General features: G+C 38.3%; 1 protein-coding gene across 1 annotated transcript; it reads right to left on the reverse strand.

Annotated features, from left to right (window-relative positions):
- Nucleotides 1-4,317: 4,317 nt before the first annotated feature.
- On the reverse strand, nucleotides 4,318-23,610 carry Sem1 (SEM1 26S proteasome subunit). Its single transcript, XM_021638285.2, has 3 exons — nucleotides 23,411-23,610; nucleotides 7,209-7,302; nucleotides 4,318-4,522 (listed from the first exon to the last, which is right to left on the reverse strand). The coding sequence occupies exons 1-3, from the start codon at nucleotides 23,484-23,486 to the stop codon at nucleotides 4,480-4,482; spliced, it is 213 nt and encodes a 70-aa protein (XP_021493960.1). The 5' UTR covers nucleotides 23,487-23,610; the 3' UTR covers nucleotides 4,318-4,479.
- Between the last annotated feature and the right edge of the window lie 209 nt (nucleotides 23,611-23,819).

Raw genomic sequence — 23,819 nt, forward strand, 5'->3', positions numbered from 1 at the left:
TATTGAGGGGATGAGATGAGAGCTGTACCCCAGCTTTACGAATACATGGCTTGGGCTGAGCTCAGAGGGTTTCTATCTAGCTATCCCTAGACCTATTGGCCAACATTATAAATAAGATTGATTAGAAAGGAATTAACTTTCTAATAGGCATTTAAGACAACCAAGTACATACACTCTATAGCTGCAGCATGTGCCATTTGTGCCCTGTTCTGGTTCCCACTCCTTTATTATTGCTGGGCAAAGCACCTCCACTTCCAACAGCCAGTAACTATACTGAGTCTAGCCTCCATACAATCTAATCTTGTGCAAGCCCCACCCTTGAAGGCTTCAGCTTTCAGCCTCAGTCTGCTAACCTAGGCCTAGAATGTTTTCAGTCTCCCAGACTTAAACTCATCAGTTCTGGTTCTTTCTGAATTCTCTGGTGCTGTTCTGGCTTAAAACTTCTCTCTAAGCTGATTGATTCAAACTGGCTTCTCCCTGAATTGCTCTGCTTGGAAAAATTGCCTTTGAACTCCACAAACTGAACTGCAAGAACCCCTGAAAAACTGCACAGAACTGTCTGTGCTTCTGAACTCTACTGTAGCTTCTCCACCAACTTTATTCCTGTACTGTGCTGCCCTCCACTCATCGAACTCCCCTGCTCTCTCTCTCTCTGCCTGCCCTTAAGTAGCTTCTTTCCTCTCCATTCTTCTGAGTTGGGCATATCTTATGCCTGACTCATTCTGTCAAATCTTTTTCTGATTTGACACTTGGTTTGCCCCTCAATTAGATGTTATCTTTGGGATTAAAGGTGTATACTAAATTCCAAAGGGATTAAATGTGTGTTGTGTTTATATTCCAGAGGACTAAAGGTGTGTACTAAAGGAGTGTCTGTATTCCAGCCTGACCACACAGACCTTTTGTCTTTGGATGTGATCTCTTGCACAGCCACGTCACTGTGTTAAAATTCCTCTAAGGAGACCACTGGTAAATACTATAAACAAAAACACTACGAGAAAGAAAGGTACAGTTACACTATCAATGGAGACGTGCTGGCTCTGGTAGATAGCCTGAAATTTTGGTAATAACCTGAAATTTGGGTGGAATAAAAGGAACAGCCCATCATGCCTGGCAGAGAATCTGGCATTTTTAAAGTTCTGTGTAATGACAGAATGCTGAGACTGGCTCTCCCTATCATCCTTATCAAGGGAAGATGCAAGACTCCTTGGCAGTCCTTACCTTGCTTCCACTGTCAAATGAAGCATGAAAAGCCATATGGAAACCCATGATATTGCAACTCAAGTAAAAAATATATATATATATAGTAAAAGGAAACAGCAAACACATGTGACATAAAAAATCAAGATGGCAATACCAGGACCTAAAGTGCCTAAGAGGGGATGGGGCAGAGGGATGTTGGAGCAGATGGGGATGATTAGTCAAGACTGAGGATGTACGAAACCTTACATACATACACACCAAGGGTGGGAGTGGGGTGTTATGGAAAAGGGCAACTAAATTTCAACAACATCTAATTTGCCAAGGCTATTGCATGAGGCAGGTTCCCTTTTTGTCGGAGCATTATAGCCTTTTCAGTTTTTCTGGCTCAAAATTCTTCAAATTTGCCTACCCCCTATCGAATCATTTCTGAGGGAGAAAGTTAACAGGGCTGGTTGAAGATTATGAAGAGCTCACCCTACCTCGGAGTGCTGTGTGTTTCCCTTACTGCCTGAGAAAGAATTGCCAGAAGAGGGGGTAATAAATTCCTGAGGAAAGCAGGAGAGCAATAAACCGGAGGCTAAATAGATAGACCGGTATCCCTGTCCTGAAGAAAGAGGTGACTGACCTTGCCAATAAGCAGCTTACTTCAGAAAACAGACGATAAGGCAGCTCTTACAATTTGACCTTCGATAACTGGGTAGAAAAGGTAAGACAGGCAAGACTGGGCCAAATACCATGTTTGGAAAGGATAATCAAGGTTCCCGTTTTTCCACTTTCAACCAGTGAATCTGAAGATGCTCATTTGTCAATGCAAGAACAATCAAATTAGCAGATGGATATGAGTTTAGAGTTTTAGGGACAGGTCATAACTGGAAACAGATCTGCAATCTTACATATATACTTTTTTAAAAGCAACGGACACAGGATGAGAATAGAAAATACTTGGATACACAAAGGAATACACTCAAGGCAGACTAGATGAAAGCTAGGATTTAGAGGTGAGCATTCAAGACCATAAATTAAGTAGCTAGGAAATCCAAAGCCAATTCCTAGTGTCACATGCCAATGGACTGAGGGTGCTACAGACTGACAGCTTTCTGCCTAAAGCAGTTTCTCAACCTTCCCAATGCTGAGATCCTTTAATACAGCTTTTCATGTTGTGGTGACACGCCCAACCTTAAAATTATTTTCATTGCCACTTCATAACTGTAATAATTGCTACTGTTATGAATTATAATAAAAATATCAGTTTTCCAGTGGTCTTAGGTGACCACCAAAGGGGTCTTGACCCACAGGTTGAGAACCACTGGCCTAAAGGGAACGATATATTTCTCCTCTTGGGAGAGGCAGAGTAAAAGCATATGGTCTCATTTTCGAATACAATACAAACCAAGAAATATCGGTAAAAAAAATGCACAGGTGAGTTAGAGGAAGTAGGCTGCATGGCCCCTGAAATGGATGCTTAGACACAAAACTAAAGCTGATCTGCTTGAGTGGAGAATCCAAAAGGAAAATCCCTGTGGTTGTCTTTCCCCATTCGGTATGTTGCATGTTTCTGGTGATACACAAGCAAGCTCAAGACACCCAAGAATAGGGCATCCTAGGAAGAATCCCAGGATAGCTGTCTCCTCAGCATGATACCAGTGGGCTCTATAAAAAAACTTCATTATATGATGCTAAACCTTGAGCATCTTAGAGATTTGGAAAAGCACTTGGAAGATCAGTAAAAACAGCAACTAAAGAGTCTGAACAAAGGCACTTTAAGTGGAAAGGATATTCCCTGGAGCTGTAGGGGATGCTGGAAGAAAATCAGAGTGTTAGGAGTGGGCACATCTCTATGAGTCATTGTCACAGAAAGGCCTGAGTATCCATAAATTGCCAAGGCTATTGCTAGTGGTTGATTGCATCACGGACCCAGACAGTGGGTCTCTATTGCAGAAAACCCTGCATGCTTTGGCTACTGTTCATAGAGAAAGGAGGCTGGGACTCAGCTGGAAGCGTTCATCCTGCGGGCTGGCTTGCCAGCACAGGAGCCGCTGGGGAGGAATGGTGTGTGCTACCTGAGCAGTACTGAAGTGACAGCCAGTCAAGACACGCCTACTGGATGATGCGGCGCCACTTTTGCAAAAATATCAGCTACATGCACAGGGTATTTATTCTGTCCAAATTCTTTCTTGTTCTTTATTCCATTCCATTATTTATCAGTTCTATTAGGTAGTCAAGAAAACACTCCTTTATGTCCAAAATTATTTTAAGGTATAGCTTTGTATTTCAGGTCACCAACTATTTTAGTGTCTGTTTACTCACTTATGCTAGTTAAAACTTATATTTAAAATTACTCAGGAATAGAATATAGATGAAAGCTAAGGTTGAGTGGAAGAAAGGTGACATTGCATAGCTAAAAATATTCAAGACCATTCCCCAGTGTCACAGATAGGTAGGTTGAAAGTGGCACAAACTATCAACAGTCTGCCCAAAGGGCAGGATTTTTTCCCCTTTCAACTTGGTTAGTATGGATACTAATATTCTATCTTAGTAAGTAATGCATTTTGGTTCATAAATATTTCTAAAAATGCCTTATATATTAGCATCAAAGAGTCCTTTATGCACTAGATTAAATCTCCCACTCAAGCAGTAGGAATGGCAACAGTAATAACTTCCAGAAACTGTGTTCTGTGGAATGAATGTCTGCAGTAGCTGGGAATACACACATGTTGCTAAAGTATCCTGGGCCCAATATCCCCAATTTTAATGGAGATATGATTCTTAGAAGTGTGACCAAAGAGCCAATGGACTCTACCAAACAGTGAGAACATTATTAACTATGTGAGTTACAAAGATTTAAAATTAATACTTTAAAAACACAGGTGTTGAAGGGCCCCCTTTTAATTTCAGTAAATGTTGCCTACAATATCAAAACACAGAAGATATTGAAGTTTAATGTGGTATAAAAGACACATCTTAGAAAACGGGACCTGGAAATCTGATGAATCCCAACTTCTAATTGATTAATATTAAAAAATTTACGATGTGGACTTTGACAGTATGTTTCTTGAAAATCATGAATATAAAATTACAGAATAGAGGCAAAGGATCAAGACATCTGAACCAAAAAGATTAGCTCAAAACATTTATTTACTTATTTTTTGTTATAAAAACAAAAATAAATCCAACCAGATAATGAAATAAACATATTCTTTAAAGTATCTCATTCGGGTTTCTCTGTCCTAGAACTTAGCACACAGTCCATGTTTAAGGTTCTTGCAACATTTCTGGATGCTATGAAGTCTCCATCTTGTAACCATGCTTTTCTAGCTCAGCACTGAAACAATACAAAGGACAGTATTAGCATTCTTCCTGACAAATCAAAAAAAGAAAACAAACAGTTATTTTTAAGACATAATAGATTAAGTAAGTTAAGCTTGGATAACTAGCTTAAAACATTGTAAAACAGCTTTATTTTAGTTCCTAAAATAAAACCATAAGAAGGAAATTGGGTATGAGTCAATAATTAAATAATAATTTTATATTTATAAAATTATTAACAATAATTTATAATCATCAGTATTTATAACAATGAAATAATTTATAATAATTCATAAATTATAATAATTATAATAGTATAATTTATAAATAATTATAAATATTAAAATAAATAATTATATTATAAGTTTATAATAATTAAAAACCTGCTTATCCTCTGATTACATTTTATATGCATTAATTTTCTCATATATGAACCTACTTACAGAATAAGTAATGAGGAACTATCTAGTATCCTCCAAAACCCTTGAAAATATTATCCTAAAGTCCTATTTTAATGTATATTAAAATGTAATCTAAATATTCTTTCAGACTTCTCGATTTGATGCGCATGAAGCTGCCTGGATGCATGTCTGTGCACTCCTTACATGCCTACTGCTCACAGAAGTCAGAAGAGGGTGCTCAATACCCCGGGAATGGAATTATAAATGGCTGCGAGCCACCATGTGGGTGGCAGAAACTGAATCTGGGTCCTCCTCAAGAGCAGCAAGTGTGCAAACCAGTACGCCATCTTCCTCACCCCTAAATGTTAAGTTTTTGTTGGTTTGGCTTTTTGGGCAGAGAGAAAGGCTAAAATCAGTGGACATATTACTATTCATATGTATTTTTAGACACCAACAAAATTTTGAGATTTGCAAAGTTCATATAAATATCAGTATTTTACCGATTGTATAATCATCCCAAGCATAGCTGCTATATACAAGAAAGAAAGTAGTTCTTCTTTAACAAATGGTGTTGGGATGTTCACATGTAAAAGTAAGTCATATGCCAAAATTCATTCAAATTTATCCAGAAAGACATAGGGATAAGTTCATTATTTTGAATTTGGTAATGAGTTCCTAAATCTGATACCAAAAGTATAAAGTAACAAAACAAAAAATAAATTTAACCAAAATTTAAAATTTTGTAAATGAAATAACAAAGTAAAGGAGACAACCTAACGGAGTATCTGACAAGGTTTTAATACCAAGAATATGCAAATTCTTGGACAATTCAACAAAAGTCCAATTTTAGAAATGGGAAGAAGCTTGAACAGACTCTCCCTCCACTCAAATGTCAAGAAGCACACAAAAACATTAGTTAATAGGGAAATTAAAACTGAAATTACAAGGAGAAACTGCTTCATAGTCATCACTTACAAGATGGTTACATTAAAAAAAAATAAACGAATGTTTTATCATTGCTACTGGGAAAACTTTTCAGTGATTATAGACAAGTCTGACAGTTCTTCAAAAAGTTAAAACAGAGAATTACCATACAACCCAGAAATGTCATTTCATACTCCCCAAAACCTAAAGATAGGTGCTCAAATACATGCACATATTGTAAAATGGAAGTTTGTGGTTTCTATGAAGACTCAGTTTGGTCATGTGATGTTCTGCTGCAAGCTGGGCACGTGAAGTTTCCCTGTGAGCTCGCTCGTGTGAGGGCCGACCTTTGGCCAGCTGAGAACATCCGTGGGCAGACTTTGAGAAGAGGAGCTATTTAGAGGCCACCGCGAACAGTGAGATCGATTTTTTGGATTGACAACTTCGTGCTCTGACACCTGACTTCTCAGAAAGAAACCTTCCAGAGAACTTCTCTAGGCAATCCAAATGAGCTTTTCAGCTGCCGCTGACTTGTGCTGATTCCTGTTGCTGCTTGGTGTTGGCCTTTGCACTGGACTGCTCATTCCTGACAACTGAGTTTGGTAATCCCCTAAAGATCCATCAACCCTAACCAGCAGGAAGTAGATAAAAGAGGTCTATAGCCCTTTTTTCTACTAACCTTCTAAAGTAGAGGGTGGGATGGGGAGAGGAGTGTTGAAGGGAGGTAAAGGTGTTTAAGAACCCTAAATAATGCAGGTTTGGTGAAAAAAATCTAAGGAACATATGTGTTAATAACAGCACATTATACACAGCATATAAAAAGTTTAAATGTCCCCAAACTGGAAAACACATAAAATTTGGCATTTTGTACATTAAGGAATTACTGAGTTATAATGCACTGATATATGTTACCATATTTCTGAATCTGGGAGAGATTATGCTAAGTGGAAGAAGTTAGATCCACAGAGCATATCTTTTATAATAGTATCTACATGAAATGTCTAGCAATTCGGGTGAATTTGTATGTGACTACAATAAATGGACTACTATAACTCCAATCTCCAATTTTAAGGATCAGTAATTGAGTTCCCCAATTAGTTCTGATTCTACTTTCTGCCCAGTTAGACAATACTGGTTGAAAATAAATGTTGACAGGATCAAGTTAATGAAAAATAATAAACAAGCTTCTATTTAACTACCTTATTAAAAGGAACAACTATTCTTGCTTAGAAATCCAAAGGGTGAAGGGAATGTGTCTTCTTTTACATAATGAAAGCATCATCTCTAAAGTTTTAAGAGGATAACTACCTACGGACGCTAGATGTTCCATGTTTAAACTTAATACTGAGCTATAATAAAATCTGGCTGGAAGCCTACCGTAACTGATTGGAGAAGTCATCTTCTACATTGTCATCATCCCAATTATCTTCCCAGACGTGTGCATCTTCATCTTCATCTAAGCCAGCCCAGTCTAAAAATGGAAACATATGTCTAAGGATTTTTCATGTTTTTTTCCACAAACAAAAACTTCAGAGAATTTGCCATTAAGTATCCCAACAATTCAAAAACAAAACAGATAACAATATACCTAAGAAAAACTGTAATCTTACTCTATAAATCTCCAAGCTTTTGTTATCTTGTTCTCATTTCCTCCATATATAACAGGGCAGTTGTACAAGAATGAACTCAAAGTGATTTTGACAGCACACACCATGCTCATGAAAACTCAAGCCAGGTCAAATCCCAGCACAGAAAGCGGATATGTGGGCACAAGCTCCTATGTCTAGCCGAGGAGCTACTGGCAACTGATAGCTGCTTTGAGAGCGCAAGAGTCAGTTTTTCTTTAAGGGCCTGTAGTAAGCTGACTATGCTCTAGGGGAAGACCAAATATTTAGAAGACATGGGAAGCACATATTGGACTTGATGGGTAAGAAAAAAAAAAAAAAAGACACAAAGCTGGGTGGGTAGGGAAAGGAGGTAGATTTGAGAAGAATTCAGGGAAAGGGATGAATATGATCAGAACACATTGTATGAAATCCTCCAAGAACTAAAAACAAACTAATTCAAATTATAAGCCACCACTAATATTTAGCAAATAAAAGGCAATATAAAATTTGGAAGTTGCACTTGTTTTTTGAGGCAGGATCTCATATAAATCAAGACTGGTATGAATCTCATTGTGTTGGAGACTGTGACTTTATATTCTTGATCCTCCTACCCCCATATCCCAAGTGCTGAAATTACAGACGTGCACTCGGAACTTGACTTTTGACAGAAGGAAAAATATGTATATATGTACGGGGGTGGATGCTGCTGTTTTACTTTAATTTTTTTCTTTTTCCTCTTTCCTTCTGGCTTTCAAGGACAGGCTTAAATAGATTTCAGCTTTACTTAGAACTAAGAAAACATCTGTGTAAATATCTTTAGGCATCTTGTAGATAAATCTCTACAACACAATTCCTACACCTAAGGTTCAGAGATCATTTCAGAAGAGGGAGCACAAATATTGTAAAAGCCAGAGGAACAGGAAGTCTGTTGTGAGATTGTGTCTCTTAGAAATGTAAGAAGCTACACCCATAAAGTCTTATCAACATGGCTAACTAAGTAAGACCTGAATAAGAACACCAAAAGATGTGCTAACATGGAAAAGGGAAAACTCATGAGGCTTCAACACTAAATAAAGAACGACATGGCAAGTAAGGAATGGTGAGAGCTGGAGAGATAGTGTTCCCAGGGGAAGCATACAGCAGCTGATTCCTACCAGTTACCCAATAAAATGGCTCTGAAAACATGTGTGTGTGACACTATACAGATTGTGTGCATTGTATTCATGTATTAGGAACACACACATACACACACCACCACCACCAGAGAAAAAGGCCATTAATTTGAAGGAAAGCTAGGGAGGGGAAGATTAGAGTGGGGAAAGAGAAAAGGAAAATAATATTATAATCTCAAAAAAATATTAAAAATAAAAGCCTAAAACATTCATACTACCTTTTCCACTTGTTCCTTTTACTTCAGATGAAAATTTAGTCTCCAAGGAGACTAAATCCTTTTCTTTTTAATGACACCAAACTATCCCAGAAACAGATGTATATGTCCCCAAACTCACGCTTAGGTTTACACAACTGCTATAATCCTGACTGACATACCACTAGGCAAGTTAAGAGATTTCTTTTTAATGCCAGAAAGCATGTCAAAGCTCACAGAAACTTCCTTAAGGGCGTAACATACTGAATTAGGAAAAACAACAACAAAACCATGACAGTCTATAACAAATACTTGACAGAAAAAGATAATATAGTCCTTTACAGTTCAGTTTGTGTAAATACAAAAAAACAAAACAAAACCCACAACCCAGAATGATCATTTTGCAAAACTTCATCCCAACTTAGTAAAAAATCACTAACCAGTATTAAAATTATGGAATGAAAAATGGGTGGATATCAGGACAGGTTGCTTACTATCTAAGTTAACAAACTGTGGCACTATTCTGAAGGCTGTAGAACTTCGAGGAGGAAGGCCTGGCTGGTGGAAGAACTTCACTAGGCGTCGGCTTTGGAAGGTGGTTCAGTAAAATCATGGACAAGTGCCTACCTCACACACCAGGGGCCATGCTTTCCCGGCATCGATAGGCTGACATCTCCCTAAATCTGTGTAAGTGTATCGAAACTAACACAAACTTCAGAAGAAAAATAAACTTTAAAAGCGTGATTTACGCTGTTTTATGTACATATATAGTTGACTCAAAACTATTCAACAGTGGCTCGTAAGGGTATTTTATTCCAGTTACATACTTAAATTTTTCTGAATTAAGAACAAGAAAAGAAAATTACTTCCATTTATCTTGTTTGACAAGCCAGAAAAGAACAAAAACTTGGAAGACATTTTAGTTACTCTTCCTCTTTCAACTACCACATTCACAAGTTTTTCAATTTTAATTGCTAAATATCTTAAGTTACTCATCTCTTCCTTACACCTAATGCATCTATGTCAATTTGGCTCAGATTATTTTCCTCATGGACTCTCACTGTGCCTTTTACTGTTAATAACACTGAGAGAACTAGTATATGAAATCTGTGAGGGAACTATTACACAAAAGAGTCAATAGATGCTAGGATCAAACTTTAAAAACAACAGGAGCTTCAAAGCTGGAGACGTACGTGGCTCAGCATTTAAGTGCTTATAGTTCTTTCAGAAGACTCAAGTTTGGTTGCCCACACCCATAGCTCACAACCACCTTTAATTCCATCTCCAGGGAGTCTGACACCCTCTCCTGGCCCTCTGTGTGCACCTGCATGCATTTGGCATCCATGTGACACACATACACATAGGCATATACACATAAAAAAAAATACTAAGACCTGGAGAGGACAGGAGCTCCAAAAGGATCAAATATATCTAGGCAAAGGGGTCTTTTCTGAGACTGATTCTCCAACCAAGGACCATAACATGGATATAACCTAGAACCCCTGCTTAGACGTAGCCCATAGCAGCTCAGTATCCAAGTGGGTTCCCTAGTAAAAGGAATAGGGACTGTCTCTGACATGAACTCAGTGGTGGGCTCTTTGATCTCCCCCCTCACCCCCCAGGGAGAAGCAGCCTTGCTAGGCCACAGTGAAGGACACTGCAGCCAGTCCTGATGAGACCTGATAAGCTAGGGTCAGATGGAAGGGGAGGAGGACCTTCCCTGTGAGTAGACTTAGAGAGAGGCAGGGAGGCGATGAGGGAGGGAGGGTAGGATTGGAAGGGAATGCGGGAGGGAGCTACAGCTGGGATACAAAAGTAAATAAATTGTAATTAAGATAAAAAATAAAAATTTAATTTAAAAACTGTTTTAAAAAGCTTGGTTTCAGACAGTAGATGTTTCTTTATATCCGTAAAATACCAATGATCAATATGATGGTTTTAATTTTTTAGTTAAAATTGAACAAAGCCGGGACTGGAGAGATGGCTCAGTGGTTAAGAGCACTGTTTGTTCTTCCAAAGGACCAAGGTTCAATTCCCAGCACCCACATGGCAGCTCACAACCGTCTGTAACTCCAATTCAAGTGTTGGATCTGACAACTTTGCACTAATGCACATAAAATAAAATTAAAATAAATTATTTTAAAAAATTGAACAAAGCCTTCAAATAATCCCGATTTGTTTACAAAAATTTAGATAACAGAACTGAATTTATTATCCTTTACAGAGAATGAGCATTGGCTGATAATATTCCTCTCACTCCTCCATACTACCTGTAGTCTTACTGTACTATGTTCTATGGCCATTTAGTAATATAACTAGCCCCCCCCCCCAAGAAATGGTAATACTAAACACTTCCTTATTAAAATTCAAAGGAAACTACTTTATTAAACTACCTTATAACAAATTTAGGCTTTGTACTTGAAGTCTTTATAAAATGGTCAAAACATGACTATTTAAAAATTACTGATACTTGGAACTAGAAAGGGTCTTAAAAGATCACTCTACATTACCCTTTTTGGTTTGAGAATAATCACCATTACCACAATCAAAACCAGATGAAGAAAAGACTGCCTCACAAAGATATTAACTTTTTAAAATTAATCCCCCACCCCTCCAGTCTTAAAACTCTGGTTGTAAATATGCTGTTTGGCTAGAACACAGAAACAGGAAATGTCAAATAGCTGTTGAGATACTTTTAGGAATTTTTATAATCATACCTAAGGGAGTTTAAAGTTTAAAAACAAAATTGGCCAAACAATAATCTGAGTAAAGACTTTACACTATGTTTTTGAAAAAAGGGGGGTGACATGTCAGTAAAACTACAAGGGAAGAATATATAAGGCACTTAAACATCAAGCCTACATAGTCAGCCGGAAACACTGCCAACTAAATAATTTCCTATTAAGTAAGCAGTTTCCATTTACACTGGTCCCTAAAAAGAAAATCATCATGTGTGGAAAGATGTAAGTTAAAAATATAAAATAATAAAAATATAGTACTTTTTGATAAAGCTTATAAAGTCTTTCAAAAGCACTGCAGAACCTTAATTGTCTTCTAAAGCAATTGCCTTTTTAGAAACACTAAAATTATAGGGTTCCAGAAACTTTTAATCCAAATTATTATTTGATTCAAATGTTGGTTTCAATATTGTTATTACTAGATGTCATTCAAATGTCTCCATGATGGCTTTTCTTTTAACTTTGTGCGAAAAACTTGTTAATTTGTAACCAAATGCTTCAGAGAATCGCCAACAAGAAATGTAACTGAGTTGGTGATTTGTTTTATGAAGTGTGAAGTCTTAATCTGAAAGTCAAAATTCTTCATCTAAGTCTTAGTTTCCTTGAGATGGTGTGATTTCTAATGTTTCACACTAAATACAGATGAGCACCTGAAGTAAGAATGAAGCATCTCTCCCTCCTTTAAACAGCCACCTCATGCTATAAAAGGAAAGAGGGGCAGAAATAAAGTTCTTTGAAAAATAAAATGTCTCACAAAGCAAGGAAAACAAACACCACAGGCAAGGCTTTGAGGATGAACGGAAATAGCTCTATCTTCTTGGTAATTTTGACACTGTATTGTATGTGAGTGTGTCTATGTAAGTGGTAAACATGCATGGTGTACATGCGGGTCAGAAGGCTCCTCATGGGGGTTGGTTCTCCCCTACCATGTGGGTCCTAAAACTAAGTGCAGGTTGTCAGGCTTGGTAGCAAGTACCTTTACTCACTGAGCTTCCGTGGCAGCTCAGTCCCTGGTATTCTTATATGGCATTTCTAAGTGTATTGTTGACTACAAAGACAGAAATGCTGGATCAAATTCTTCATTAATCAATCTTACAACTGTGAATATTCTTTTAAAATTTAATACCTTGTCCTAGGAGTAAGTTGCACTAAAGTTGATTTAGATATTATTCCTTCCAATTACTACAAATAAAGAACCTGAGAAATGTCTTATCTACATTTATTTATTTACTTATTTATTTATTTTGTGTCCCGAGAAATAAATGTCTTATCTACGTTCGTTAGTTCGTTCGTTCATTCGTTCATTCATTTATTGTGTGTCATTCATTCATTCATTCATTTATTTATTTATTGTGTGTGTGCGCATGTGAAGGTACTGGCCATAGTGTGCATGCAGACTCTGGACATCATCATCAGGCTTCACAAACCCAAGAAACACTTTTGTTTTTAGTTATAACTATTAAGCATTTTTTAATTATTTCATAACTGCATTAGGAAAATTAGTCATACTGGCAAATCAGACTATGACATCTATTTTACAGGGAACTAACGTTTTGCTTAGTAAATAGAATTATGTACTCACCTTATTCTGTTAAAGGCTTAATAGAGTTTAATGGCTCCAAACAGTATTTCTAATACATATAAATACTCTATACTGAATACAAAAGATATAGCTAAGTTACAAATTCATGCCACTTCCGAATGCATAACACAGTATCTTTTGCAACAGATATTTGAATTGTATTTTAATTTTCAATTAGAACACAACATTGAAAAGAAATTTTATTTGTAAAGCCTTCAGTGATGTCTTATTAACATCTAATGTTTCCTTTACTATATAAATGTACATTTTAACTTCAACATTAAATGTATTGCCAGATACAATGATCAATTAAATGATTTATTTCAATTTGTTTGCCTCCAGATGTGCGCTGTTTTAAAAAGAGAGCACCATGTTTTTAGAAGAATTGAAACTAAATTTCTAGTAATTTTACATTAAAGACTGTCTTCTCTTTACCAACCAGAAATTATATTTGTAGCTACCTTTAAATTTAAAGAACTGAGATGGTATACCACATGTCTCATCTATTACATGGACATTTAGGTGTCAAAAAGGCTTTTTCTCATAAAATGTTGTTAATATTCTCATCTTCTAACATATGCTCCAAATTCCTTAAAGGTTTGGGTGTGCCCCCTTGGAGAAAAGCAAAAACTTTACTTAGCATGTTAATGGTCTATAAATGTTTTCCCTCAGTGTCAAGGGCGAACCTACTATTAATATTCTGCTAAATGGACCAGTGTCAAACTGCTCTCTAAGCTCACGTCTCTCTATCCCCACAGTTGTGTAACCCTTAGACCTTATCAGTAAAGTTTCTTTACGTAGTCGGTGGTGGTTTAACTTAAACTGGTCAACGTGCAGAGAGCAAGTTATCTGTGGAGCACTTAGTTACAAATAAAACCTCCTTCTCCAAAGCTCAGGGACCATAATAGACAGAGTGGGGCAGAAAGACTGAAAGCCAGAGGTTTGGAGGACTGAAGGGAAGCAGTATCTTTGGGCTATCACAGGACTGCTGCTCTCACGAACTCACAGCACCTGAGGATGCATGCACAAGACCTGTACAAGATCAAAGCAGTCAGTATTCCAGCACGAAGGGGGTTCTTGATCTCTCACCCTATCTGCAGAACTACGGACAGCTGATGGCTTCTGGAAGGAGTCAGTTTTCTTTAAGGGTGTGGCCCCTGGTTGGTGCACTATACTCGATGGAAGGCTCCACGCCCTGAGTATGTATTTGGGTAGCAAAAATTAAACTCTTCAGGTTACTGGCGGGAGGGGGTGGGGAGTAGCAGGTGAGCACACAAAATTGGTGGAGAGGAATGCAATGAAATTCTCAAAGAAAACACTAAAAATATTTTTTAAATAAATGAAACTGAATTTTATCAAACAGAAAATACACAAGCATATGCAGAGCATTACATGATGAAAATCATCAAATCGCACACGTATTATCAAGTGACCTGAAAAGAAAACCTAACAACTACAGATAAGACTAGGACACAAACGTGAGAGGGAGTCGTACCTACTCTCATCAACTTACAGGTATTCCTCCTTTATTACAAGAACAGAATAGATTATTTTCAGAACTTTGGTTTCTGTAGGTTATCCCAATGCAAACACATCTCTTACATTCTACAGATCTGACGTCTATCTGACAAGATACTAACTCCTAGCACAGCACCACTGCTGGGTGGTGGTGGGGAGACACAGAAGATCAAGCTGCCCATCGGTTACAGATATGTTAGGGGCCTAGGTCCAGACCATGTGTGCTCTTTGGTTGATGCTTCATGCTGTCAGAACCCATGGGCCTAGATTAGACTCAGTTGGTCTTCTTGTGGGGTTCTTGTCCCCTCCTAGTCCTTCTATCCTTGCCCTCACTCTTCCACAAGACTCCCTGAGCTCTGCCTAATATCTGGCTGTAGGTCTCTGCATCTGTTTTAATCTGCTGCTGGGTGGAGACTCTTAGGGCAGTTGTGCTAGGCTCCTGTAAGTGGCCACCTCCTAGCTAGATAGGATTTCCAGTGGAGGGAGAGAAACACTAATCCACCTACAAAGCCTTTGACCCAAAATATACCCCACCTATAAGATATGCAGGGATAAAGATAGAACAGAGATGAGGGTATAGCCAACCAATGACTGGCCCAACCTGAGACCTACTCTATGTGAGAAAGCCACCCCCGACACTGTATTAATGATTCTCTGCAATGCTTGCAGACAGGAGAAATCATTATTTTCAATGATTTAAACTTATGACTTAAACTTTTACCTCAAATTTTGACCCTGCTTCTCATTACTCAGTGCTATCCAAACTGAGCTCCATCATCTCTTTCCTGGACACAAAAGTACAAAACCAAATCCCTTGATCTCTTATTTCTAGTACCACATATACAGCTGGCAGACCAAAGTTAATAGTTGGCTTCCTGTTATCCATGCGTTATTACACTCACTTCATTCCTAATAACCCACTGCAGAGCCTCCGTATCCGAGTCATTTCAACAATTTACTCCTTAGTCTACTTGATTTTGCTCTCTACCTTTCCAAGTTGATTCTGCTGGTTTAACATCTCCCAAAGTGATATTACTGCCCATACAAGACTCACATGCCTCACTGTCAAAAGCAAAGTAAGCAAATAAACAAAATTTAAAAAGCAATAAAACTACCTCACAATCACTTCAAATCTACTTAAGAATAAAGTCCAAAATAGTATGACTTCAAAGATTTCCAAGATCAGGTTTATAACTCCTGGTTTACAAATACTATTTCTTAGTTCTTTAAAAAAAAAAAAAAAAAAAAAAAAACTTATTTTTTAATTTAAAAAATGCTGGCGGGGTGGCACATGCAATGTTGCAGGGGCCAGAAGATAACTGAAGACAACTTGGTGGACTCTCATTCCACCTTCATTCTGACTCCAACTCATGCTTGCAAAGCAAATCTTTACCCACCCCACCAGTACTAGCTCATCTACAAAAAATAGACATCTACAAATACATAGACATATTTTCACCACCAAGCACTTACTTACCCTTCTTTCGGCAGCCTCTTGTCTACATTTCAATCTCGTTTTAGAAGACTAATTAATTATGTGTATGAATGCTCTGCCTGCATGTGTGTGCACAGTGTGCATGCCTGGTACCCAAGGAAGTCATACGAGGGGTCAGATGCCTTGGGACTAGAGTTACAGATGTTTGTGAGCTGCACTGTAGGTGCTGGGAATTGAACCCCGGCCCTCTACAAGAGGTGCTCTTAGCCAATAAGCCAACTGTTCACCCCACTTCCATCTCTTAAAATATTTGTTCAACAACGCTAACTCGTATCTTTAATAAACAGAAGTAATATCCTTTATTTAAACTGTTGTCAGACTTTACTAATATCCCAATACACACACACACACACACACACACACACCCCTACAGAAGGAAACAAATCTCAAGAAACCCAAGAGATAATGTAGACTAAGTCATGTTTAGCCAGGGGTATGTGTATGAATGGGGGGGGGGGGTGTCTTTAGAGATTCTCTCCAGATAGGCATTTCCCCAAACGAAAACACTTAACTTGGTAACAAAGCCTCTGGTCCTTATTCCTTAGCATTTATGTTCCTAACTACATTCAAACGCAGATCCTACATAGAGTTGAAATTTGTTTTAGAACAGTGTCTACCTAGTACGACACAGGTTACTTACTTTATTTGCTAAGTCCCAGGTAAAAAGTTCATACCTCACAGAGTTCTTACCAACAGTAAGAGAGACTATGTGAAGCACTTAGGACTGGCAATGGAAAGTTATTTTCTCTTTGTATTCCTCAGTACCAGATCTACAGGAGGTAATTACTATATACCAATTGAATAAATCACTTGTTACATGTTAACTACAGAAGCACTTGGGCAGTAAGAAATTTAAGTAAAAACACCTTTTCCAAAATAAGACAACACCACAGCTACTAAATTGGATAAAGATATTTGGTGAAATTTAAACACTTCAAAAGAAGATCATATAATTTTTGCAATTTTTATTTCTCTTTTAATGTTTTCATAAGTCAGCTTTCAGTGAGCAAAGCTTAACAAGCAGGTAGTAATGTTAAACACTAAGAAAATCATAATTGCTCGTTGTGCTACATGAGCACTAAAGTGATTCAATTAGTTTTCAAAGTCTGTACTATTTAACATTCTGGTTTACAACTCTTACTTCCTATGTCCATAGGGATTACTCATTCTGCTATTCATGTATCTCTAAACAGTGTATGCTAGGTATATACAAAGTATGCTACTTATACATAGGTATGCATCTTGTGTCTTTAAATTTTATATGAATTACACACTAATGTGGGGTGGGATATAAGTCAGACTGAATAACGTCATGAATGTGGCGACCTCATGATATCAGAGTACAAAAGAGAGAAGGTAGCTTTCCTCTTTACCAGGAGTGAATCTGTCAACACTTGTCTTACCAGACTGAGCAGAAAATAAAATTTTGTCGTTTAAGCCATTATACAAGTCTATAGTATTTTCTTCTGGTATCCCAAGCAGGCTAATATAATTAGAAAAACCTTTCACAACTCAAAAAAAAAAAAAAAATTATCCCTAAATCATAGGCAATAAAACTAAAGATAAAGGTTAGCAATTCAAGGAAAAGCATAATGGTTAATCTTACTCAAGTCAACAGAAAAGAAGGTGCTAGGAGATAGCTCCGTGGCTTGCAGCACAACCATGCAGACCTGAATTTGGCTCGTCAGCACCAATGTTGAAAGCAGAGTGTGGTGGTATACACCGGAAGTACTGGGGAAGAAGAGAAGATCCTGAGGGTTTGCTGACCACCTACTCTTGCCAAATTCGTGAATTCCAGGTTCACTGAGTGAACTTGCTTCAAAAATAAGATGGAGAAGATTGGCCCTGGCATCAGCTTCGGGCTTCAATATACATATGCACAAATAAACAAGTACACACCACACACACAAGCAAAAAAGAATGAGACTGACACAAAACAGGTTGGCAAAGACTAAGCTTAGGAGAGAAAACATGAATGTAAACGGAAATATACATCAGCATAACTCTTCTCAAAGGAAATTTGCAAATATATGTTTTAAGTTAAGAATGCACCTGGTGTCCAAGCTTATGAAGGACATTTCTCTAAAAAGACATGTATAGTTTGTATGACACAGCCTGGAGAGAGTGAATAAGGCATCCATACTAGAGTGAGAAGGAGAGCAAGTGAGGTCCAGCATATAGAATGCTTAAGTCCAAATAAGGTTTACAGAGTTTTACAGGCCAGCAGAAAAAGAGAATAAACAAATAGAGAACACATTTAAGATAGACAATACATTTAAGATATAGTGGCCAGGTGCCTAGTAGTTACTAAAGAAGGGAGTTATAAATGTTGAAAACAAGCAAAAAGCTATGAGGAATCCGTGGTTCTGAACTCCAAGTAGAAGGATCTATATGAACTTCTGGTTTTACACATACATGTAACTGCATGTTCTTTAGTTCTTTCCACTGGAAGCAGTAACACCCTAGAAGCAATGAGCATAACTAGACTCAAGGTCCTGTTCTCCACTCCAACCAAAGTAGGAAAATATAAGATTAGGTTCAAGCATTTTACTTAATGCCAGCAAATGCAGAGAGAATGATGAGGACATGTCAAAAGCCACACCAAAAAAAGCTTGAAGGAGTTTTCCGTATTCATATCAGAGGGTAATAATAAAAGTAATAAAATTATAATTCATTTAATTAAGAGTCTGCTTGAACACAGTAAGGTAAATATATGAGATATAAGCAAACAATGCATTAGGTTTGAGGACTGGAATTAATCTATCTACCTATCTTCATTTCATGTGCATTGTGTTTTGCCTGCATGTATGTCTGTGCGATGGTGTTAGATCCCCTAGAATTGGAGTTACAGACAATTGTGAGCTGCCATGTGGGAACTGGGAATTGAACCTCTGCCCTCTGGAAAAGCAGTCAATGTTCTTAACCACTGGGTCATCATCCCAGGTCTGAATATAATTTCTAAAAATGGACATTCGGTAGTTAACTTATTTACCATGTAGACTTGGTATCTTCTTTCAAAGTCTGAATGACACAAATTTTCTGTTTCACAGCAGTACCATGTAAAATGTTGGCTGGTCTTGTTTATATGGCTACTACATTACACTTAATATCATTAACAGCAAAGTCCCTTTGGTACTAGGAAAACCAACCGGCACAGTATGGAACGTTGTTAACAATGGTCCTGTCTGCCTTCTGTGCTTATCTAATCCTTCTGACAATTATTTAGTACAGTTAGTATCCAGCGTTCATGTTAATATTTTATTAGTACTCTTCTCACGGAAATGCTTTCTTATGTACATCTAAGTATAGCACACACGTGGTGGTTTGAATGAAATGCCCCCATAGGCCTATGGGGAGTGACACTAGGAAGTATGGCTTTGTTGGAGGAAATGTGTCACTGTGGGTAGGCTTCAGAAGCTCAACCCTGGCCTAGTGGCTCACTGTCTCCTCCTCCTGCCCACAGTGGCTCCAGATATAGCACTCTCAGCTACCTCTCCAGGACTATGTCTGCCTGCATGCCATTATACTTCCCGCCCTACTGACAATGGACTAAACCATTATCTGAACTGTAAGGCAGCCCCAATTAAATATTTTTCTTTTATAAGACTTGCCATGGTCATGCCGTCTCTTCACAGCAATACACCCTAACTATACATTTAAATTCCTTGGCTCCCACTCACAAACTGCTGGCCATTTTTACCTCCCCAACTCACCAGCTGTTTAGACCTCTAAAGATGCCCTACTTTGACAGGCACCAGTGAGAGGGCCTTAGTTACTCAGCAGAAGCTTCAGGGATCACCAGCCCACTGTCTTGACTCAATAGATTCTCAACCATACCAAGGTCTTACGCTGGAACTTAATGGGACGGGGTGAAGCAGTGGTTGGTAGTGTACCCCTGATTTTTCAGTGTAGACATGAGATACGAGAGCAAACACAGCAGAACTCTTGCAAATCCTGCTGCTCAATTTCACTTAAATATTCTAAAAAAAGCAAGAAAATATAAACCAAAACCCCTTAGCTCTGGAAAAAAGAAAAAAAACAAAAGAATCTAAACGACTACTATTTCCACATTTATATCATCCACTTCTAAATGTCAGTGAAAAGAAAATTAAATACTTTAAAATCCTTTCAATATCTGTCTGACAAGGAAAAAGTAGTTAGAAATTTCAATCATAGAACTTCAATTTTATAACCTACTCTGTAACCACCAACTTAACTACATGATGGAAAATTTAAAATGTTCTCTAGACAAAGTTGTTAACTCGGTCTAAAACTCTAACTTTCCGAAGGCCTCCAGAACTATATTAAAACCAGTCATACCAGAACTTTGAGTGTGAATGGCTTCCTTACAAATCCTATTCTCACTAAGCATAAAGAATCAGAAATTGTATAGAATGCCTTCCACAAAATTCTAAACATGATTTTGTAACAGTTTCTACTTAATGACCATTACAGTACATACCCATCAATTAGAATAATTATAAGAATTGCCAATGTAACAGATTCAGACTAAACAAGGGAACTGGGGGCATAAATGGAACATTTGTTCCTTTGTACCTTCAGAGACTCATTCCAGATGTTATACTTCATACTGAAGAAGAGCTATTCAGATCAAATAAGGTCTCCATGCAAACATTAACTTAAGTTTACTTTTTAAAATACAATTTATCTTTAAGATCACTATATTGAAATCCCATCCAGCAGGTTCTTATCTAGAAGGAGCTGTAGCAACAATACTCCCAGCAAACAAACAATAAAAACAATTCAATGACAAGCTCTACAGTGTACACTACAAACAACACAAAGTGGTCAGCCCCACTACGGAGCATTCTCAGACTAACAAAGCTCTTAAAGTACGACATCCTATAGATGGCAGAGATAACTCCAGATTCACTTATTCTATAAGTGAGTTTGTCAATGATGTATTTTTCATAAAGGGTAATCACAAGAAACAACAGGTTTTTCAAAGGGAAAGTTCTTGAATGTAAATCAGAGTACTAATAACTGATCAGAAAACTCAAATATTGAATCATTCCAAGAGGTGTTTCTAGCATTCTACCAAACAATGCAAATGTCAAACTGGTGGTCCATGTACCACATTCAACAGCAACAGAGAATCTGTACTATGACAACAGCAAAAATGTGAGAGAGCATATTTAGTCTCAAACAAACAAACAAACAAAAAGTTCTTCAGTGATATTTTTTTGAGGATTCATTTTCCTTTTAATGTGGAATCAAAAGTCTTAATTTGTAAACATTTAGTAGCTTCACCCAGTGGGCTAAACTTTCTGTGGAGCAAAATCTCCCTCATTCAAACTAAGGGAAGACTATGTAACTGGTAACTGGAGAAGAAATATGCACGTGCAGAACAACTGCATTTCAAATGTTCCTTCTCATGTGAAACATAAAGATTCCTCAAGGAAGTAGACTCTATACAGAGACAACAAATTTGAAAGATCAATAAATGACAGGGCACTTACATTATTAAGTCTCTTGTGCATCCTTTTGTCTTCTGAGTATTCGCTTTTCCTTAACTTTAACAAAATGTTTAAACACAATACAACTGTCAACACTCTAAACAGACTACTGTTCAAAATACAGACGCTGAAGGATACACACTACACTACACAAAAGCTGATGAAAGGTGCCGAATCTAGTACATCATCAAGCAGACAGCTCTAAATCCTTTTGTCAATTCTCAATGTCTAGCTATTTTAAAATGGATACTTGTAGTAAAGGGAAGGGATAGTTTGGATGGGTACATTGGTCTGAAGGACCTTTCAGATCTGAGTTGGCCACTTAATGGCAAGAGTTTGTTTTACTTTTTAACATGCCAGTCTCTATTACTTCAGGATGGGAAGTTACGACTATATAATGTAAATCAAGTGTCTTACCAGTGTAGCTTGTATGTAACAAGGAAGAAAGACCATAAGAAGGTGGAGTAAGAATCTGACCCTGTCCTCATTTACTCAATTCTACCACAAAGCTCTGTTAGAGGATTATTAATGAACCCGAAAACAGAACACCAGACTTGAACAGATAAATTCATTACCAAAGCAAAAGGTAAACTATTCCATAACACATTATACACTCCTAACTGGGAGGAAATGTCCTCTAAATTGGTTTATGTGGTTGTGTAATATGCATACTAATGTCCTCTTTCACTAAAACGAAAACACTGCATCATACATAAACAGACTAAATGTTCCAGTGATGTGGTTTCATGTACAATGAGATCATGAGGCAACTTAGTACAGTTTTTGTCAAGTGATAATTGCTTGATGCCACATATGTGCACACCACTAACCACTGTTCTCTTCCTACTACCTTCAGAAACACCACAGTAACTCACTTTTTAAAAACAAGGTAAATATTTAGGAATCCTACTCAAAACAATTAGGCAAAAAAGTAACCAATTCTGAAAACCTAACCTGGCAAAAAAAAAGATGGAGCAAACAGAGTAAACAGATAAAGGGCTTTGGTATGAGTCAAGGCATTCCTATTTCAGTCTCATCGTTTCTATAGTGTTGACACTGGGCCCGTTTCTCGATTGTTCCAAACTTCAGTTTCCTTACTGATAGTGGATAGTGGTAGACACAGCAACATTTACTTACTATGGTTACAGAAACTGGTTGTGCTAACACAAGCGAATCACTTACATGTCCAAGACCATAGCTTCCTCTTCAACATTAGCAATTATATACTATTACCTACAAGGAGAAAACCAAAGCATCCCTAGTACTTAAGTTAGTTTAGAATGCAGACGTTTGAGAGTTTTATAAAGCCTGATTTATGTTAATTCAAGTGACCGTCAATAGAGAGAAACAGAAGTTAAGGCAAAAATCTGTAATGAGTGCATTACACATGACTCTGCGACCCTACTTCACAGGGATCATTCAGGCCATCCTAGGAGTGGGAAGCATCGGCTGCCAGGGGCAACCGTGAGATTCTGGAGAACTTTTAACACCGAGGGAAGGCTGTGAAACCGAAGCAAAACAAGGGACTGTAGATGCGATGAGCCCCGGGCCGGGGATAAAAGGCCACAACCTCGCTGCAGCGCGGGGCTCAGCTTCACCCGCTTCTCCCAGCGCTGAGGCACCAAACATTGGCCCGCGCCGTCAGGCTACGGCTACCGGGACTTCGGGCCTCCGGACAAGCGGAGGCCGCGCCGGGATCCGCGCCGCCGGGCGCAGCTCAACCCCGCCGACTCAGCGAGCAGGCCCGGCGCCGCCCCACCTGAGGCCCGGGGCCCAGCGCGCGGCCCGGCGGTTACCTTCCGCGGGAAACTCCTCGAACTCGTCGTCCTCTTCCAGGAGACCCAGGTCGACGGGCTGTTTCTTCTCGGACATGGCGTTCCGCCAAAGCCCACACCGCTCAGACCGGCCGCAAACTTAGAAGCCTCCGTACTCGTCAGGCGCCGATACTGCCAACGCCGGCGCGACCATAGAGACTAGCCAGGAAGAGCTACGGGGCAGCGCGAGGCATGCTGGGATAGCGGAGGTCCGCCCAGCGCTTCCTGCGGCTGCAGCCGGTCTCTTACTTCCAAACAGTGGAGTGCTTCGTTGTATACTTTGTTTCGTTCGTTTTATTATTCATGTAGTTGCCTGGCTGTGAAAGCGTTACAGTGTTTAAAGTCACTCAAGACCATTACTTAGCTTATAATCGAGAAAAGAAATCTAGAA

Source organism: Meriones unguiculatus, chromosome 21 (assembly GCF_030254825.1).
Source record: "Meriones unguiculatus strain TT.TT164.6M chromosome 21, Bangor_MerUng_6.1, whole genome shotgun sequence".
In the NCBI taxonomy this organism is placed as follows: Eukaryota; Metazoa; Chordata; class Mammalia; order Rodentia; family Muridae; genus Meriones; species Meriones unguiculatus.

Excerpts from the sequence above, each read along its gene's own strand:
- Sem1 (XM_021638285.2), bottom strand. The coding sequence starts at position 23,486 with ATGTCCGAGAAGAAACAGCCCGTCGACCTGGGTCTCCTGGAAGAGGAC. Across the intron at positions 7,303-23,410 it reads CGAGGAGTTTCCCGCGGAAG|ACTGGGCTGGCTTAGATGAA; the intron begins GTAACCGCCGGG and ends TTCCATTTTTAG. Across the intron at positions 4,523-7,208 it reads GACTTCTCCAATCAGTTACG|TGCTGAGCTAGAAAAGCATG; the intron begins GTAGGCTTCCAG and ends GTATTGTTTCAG.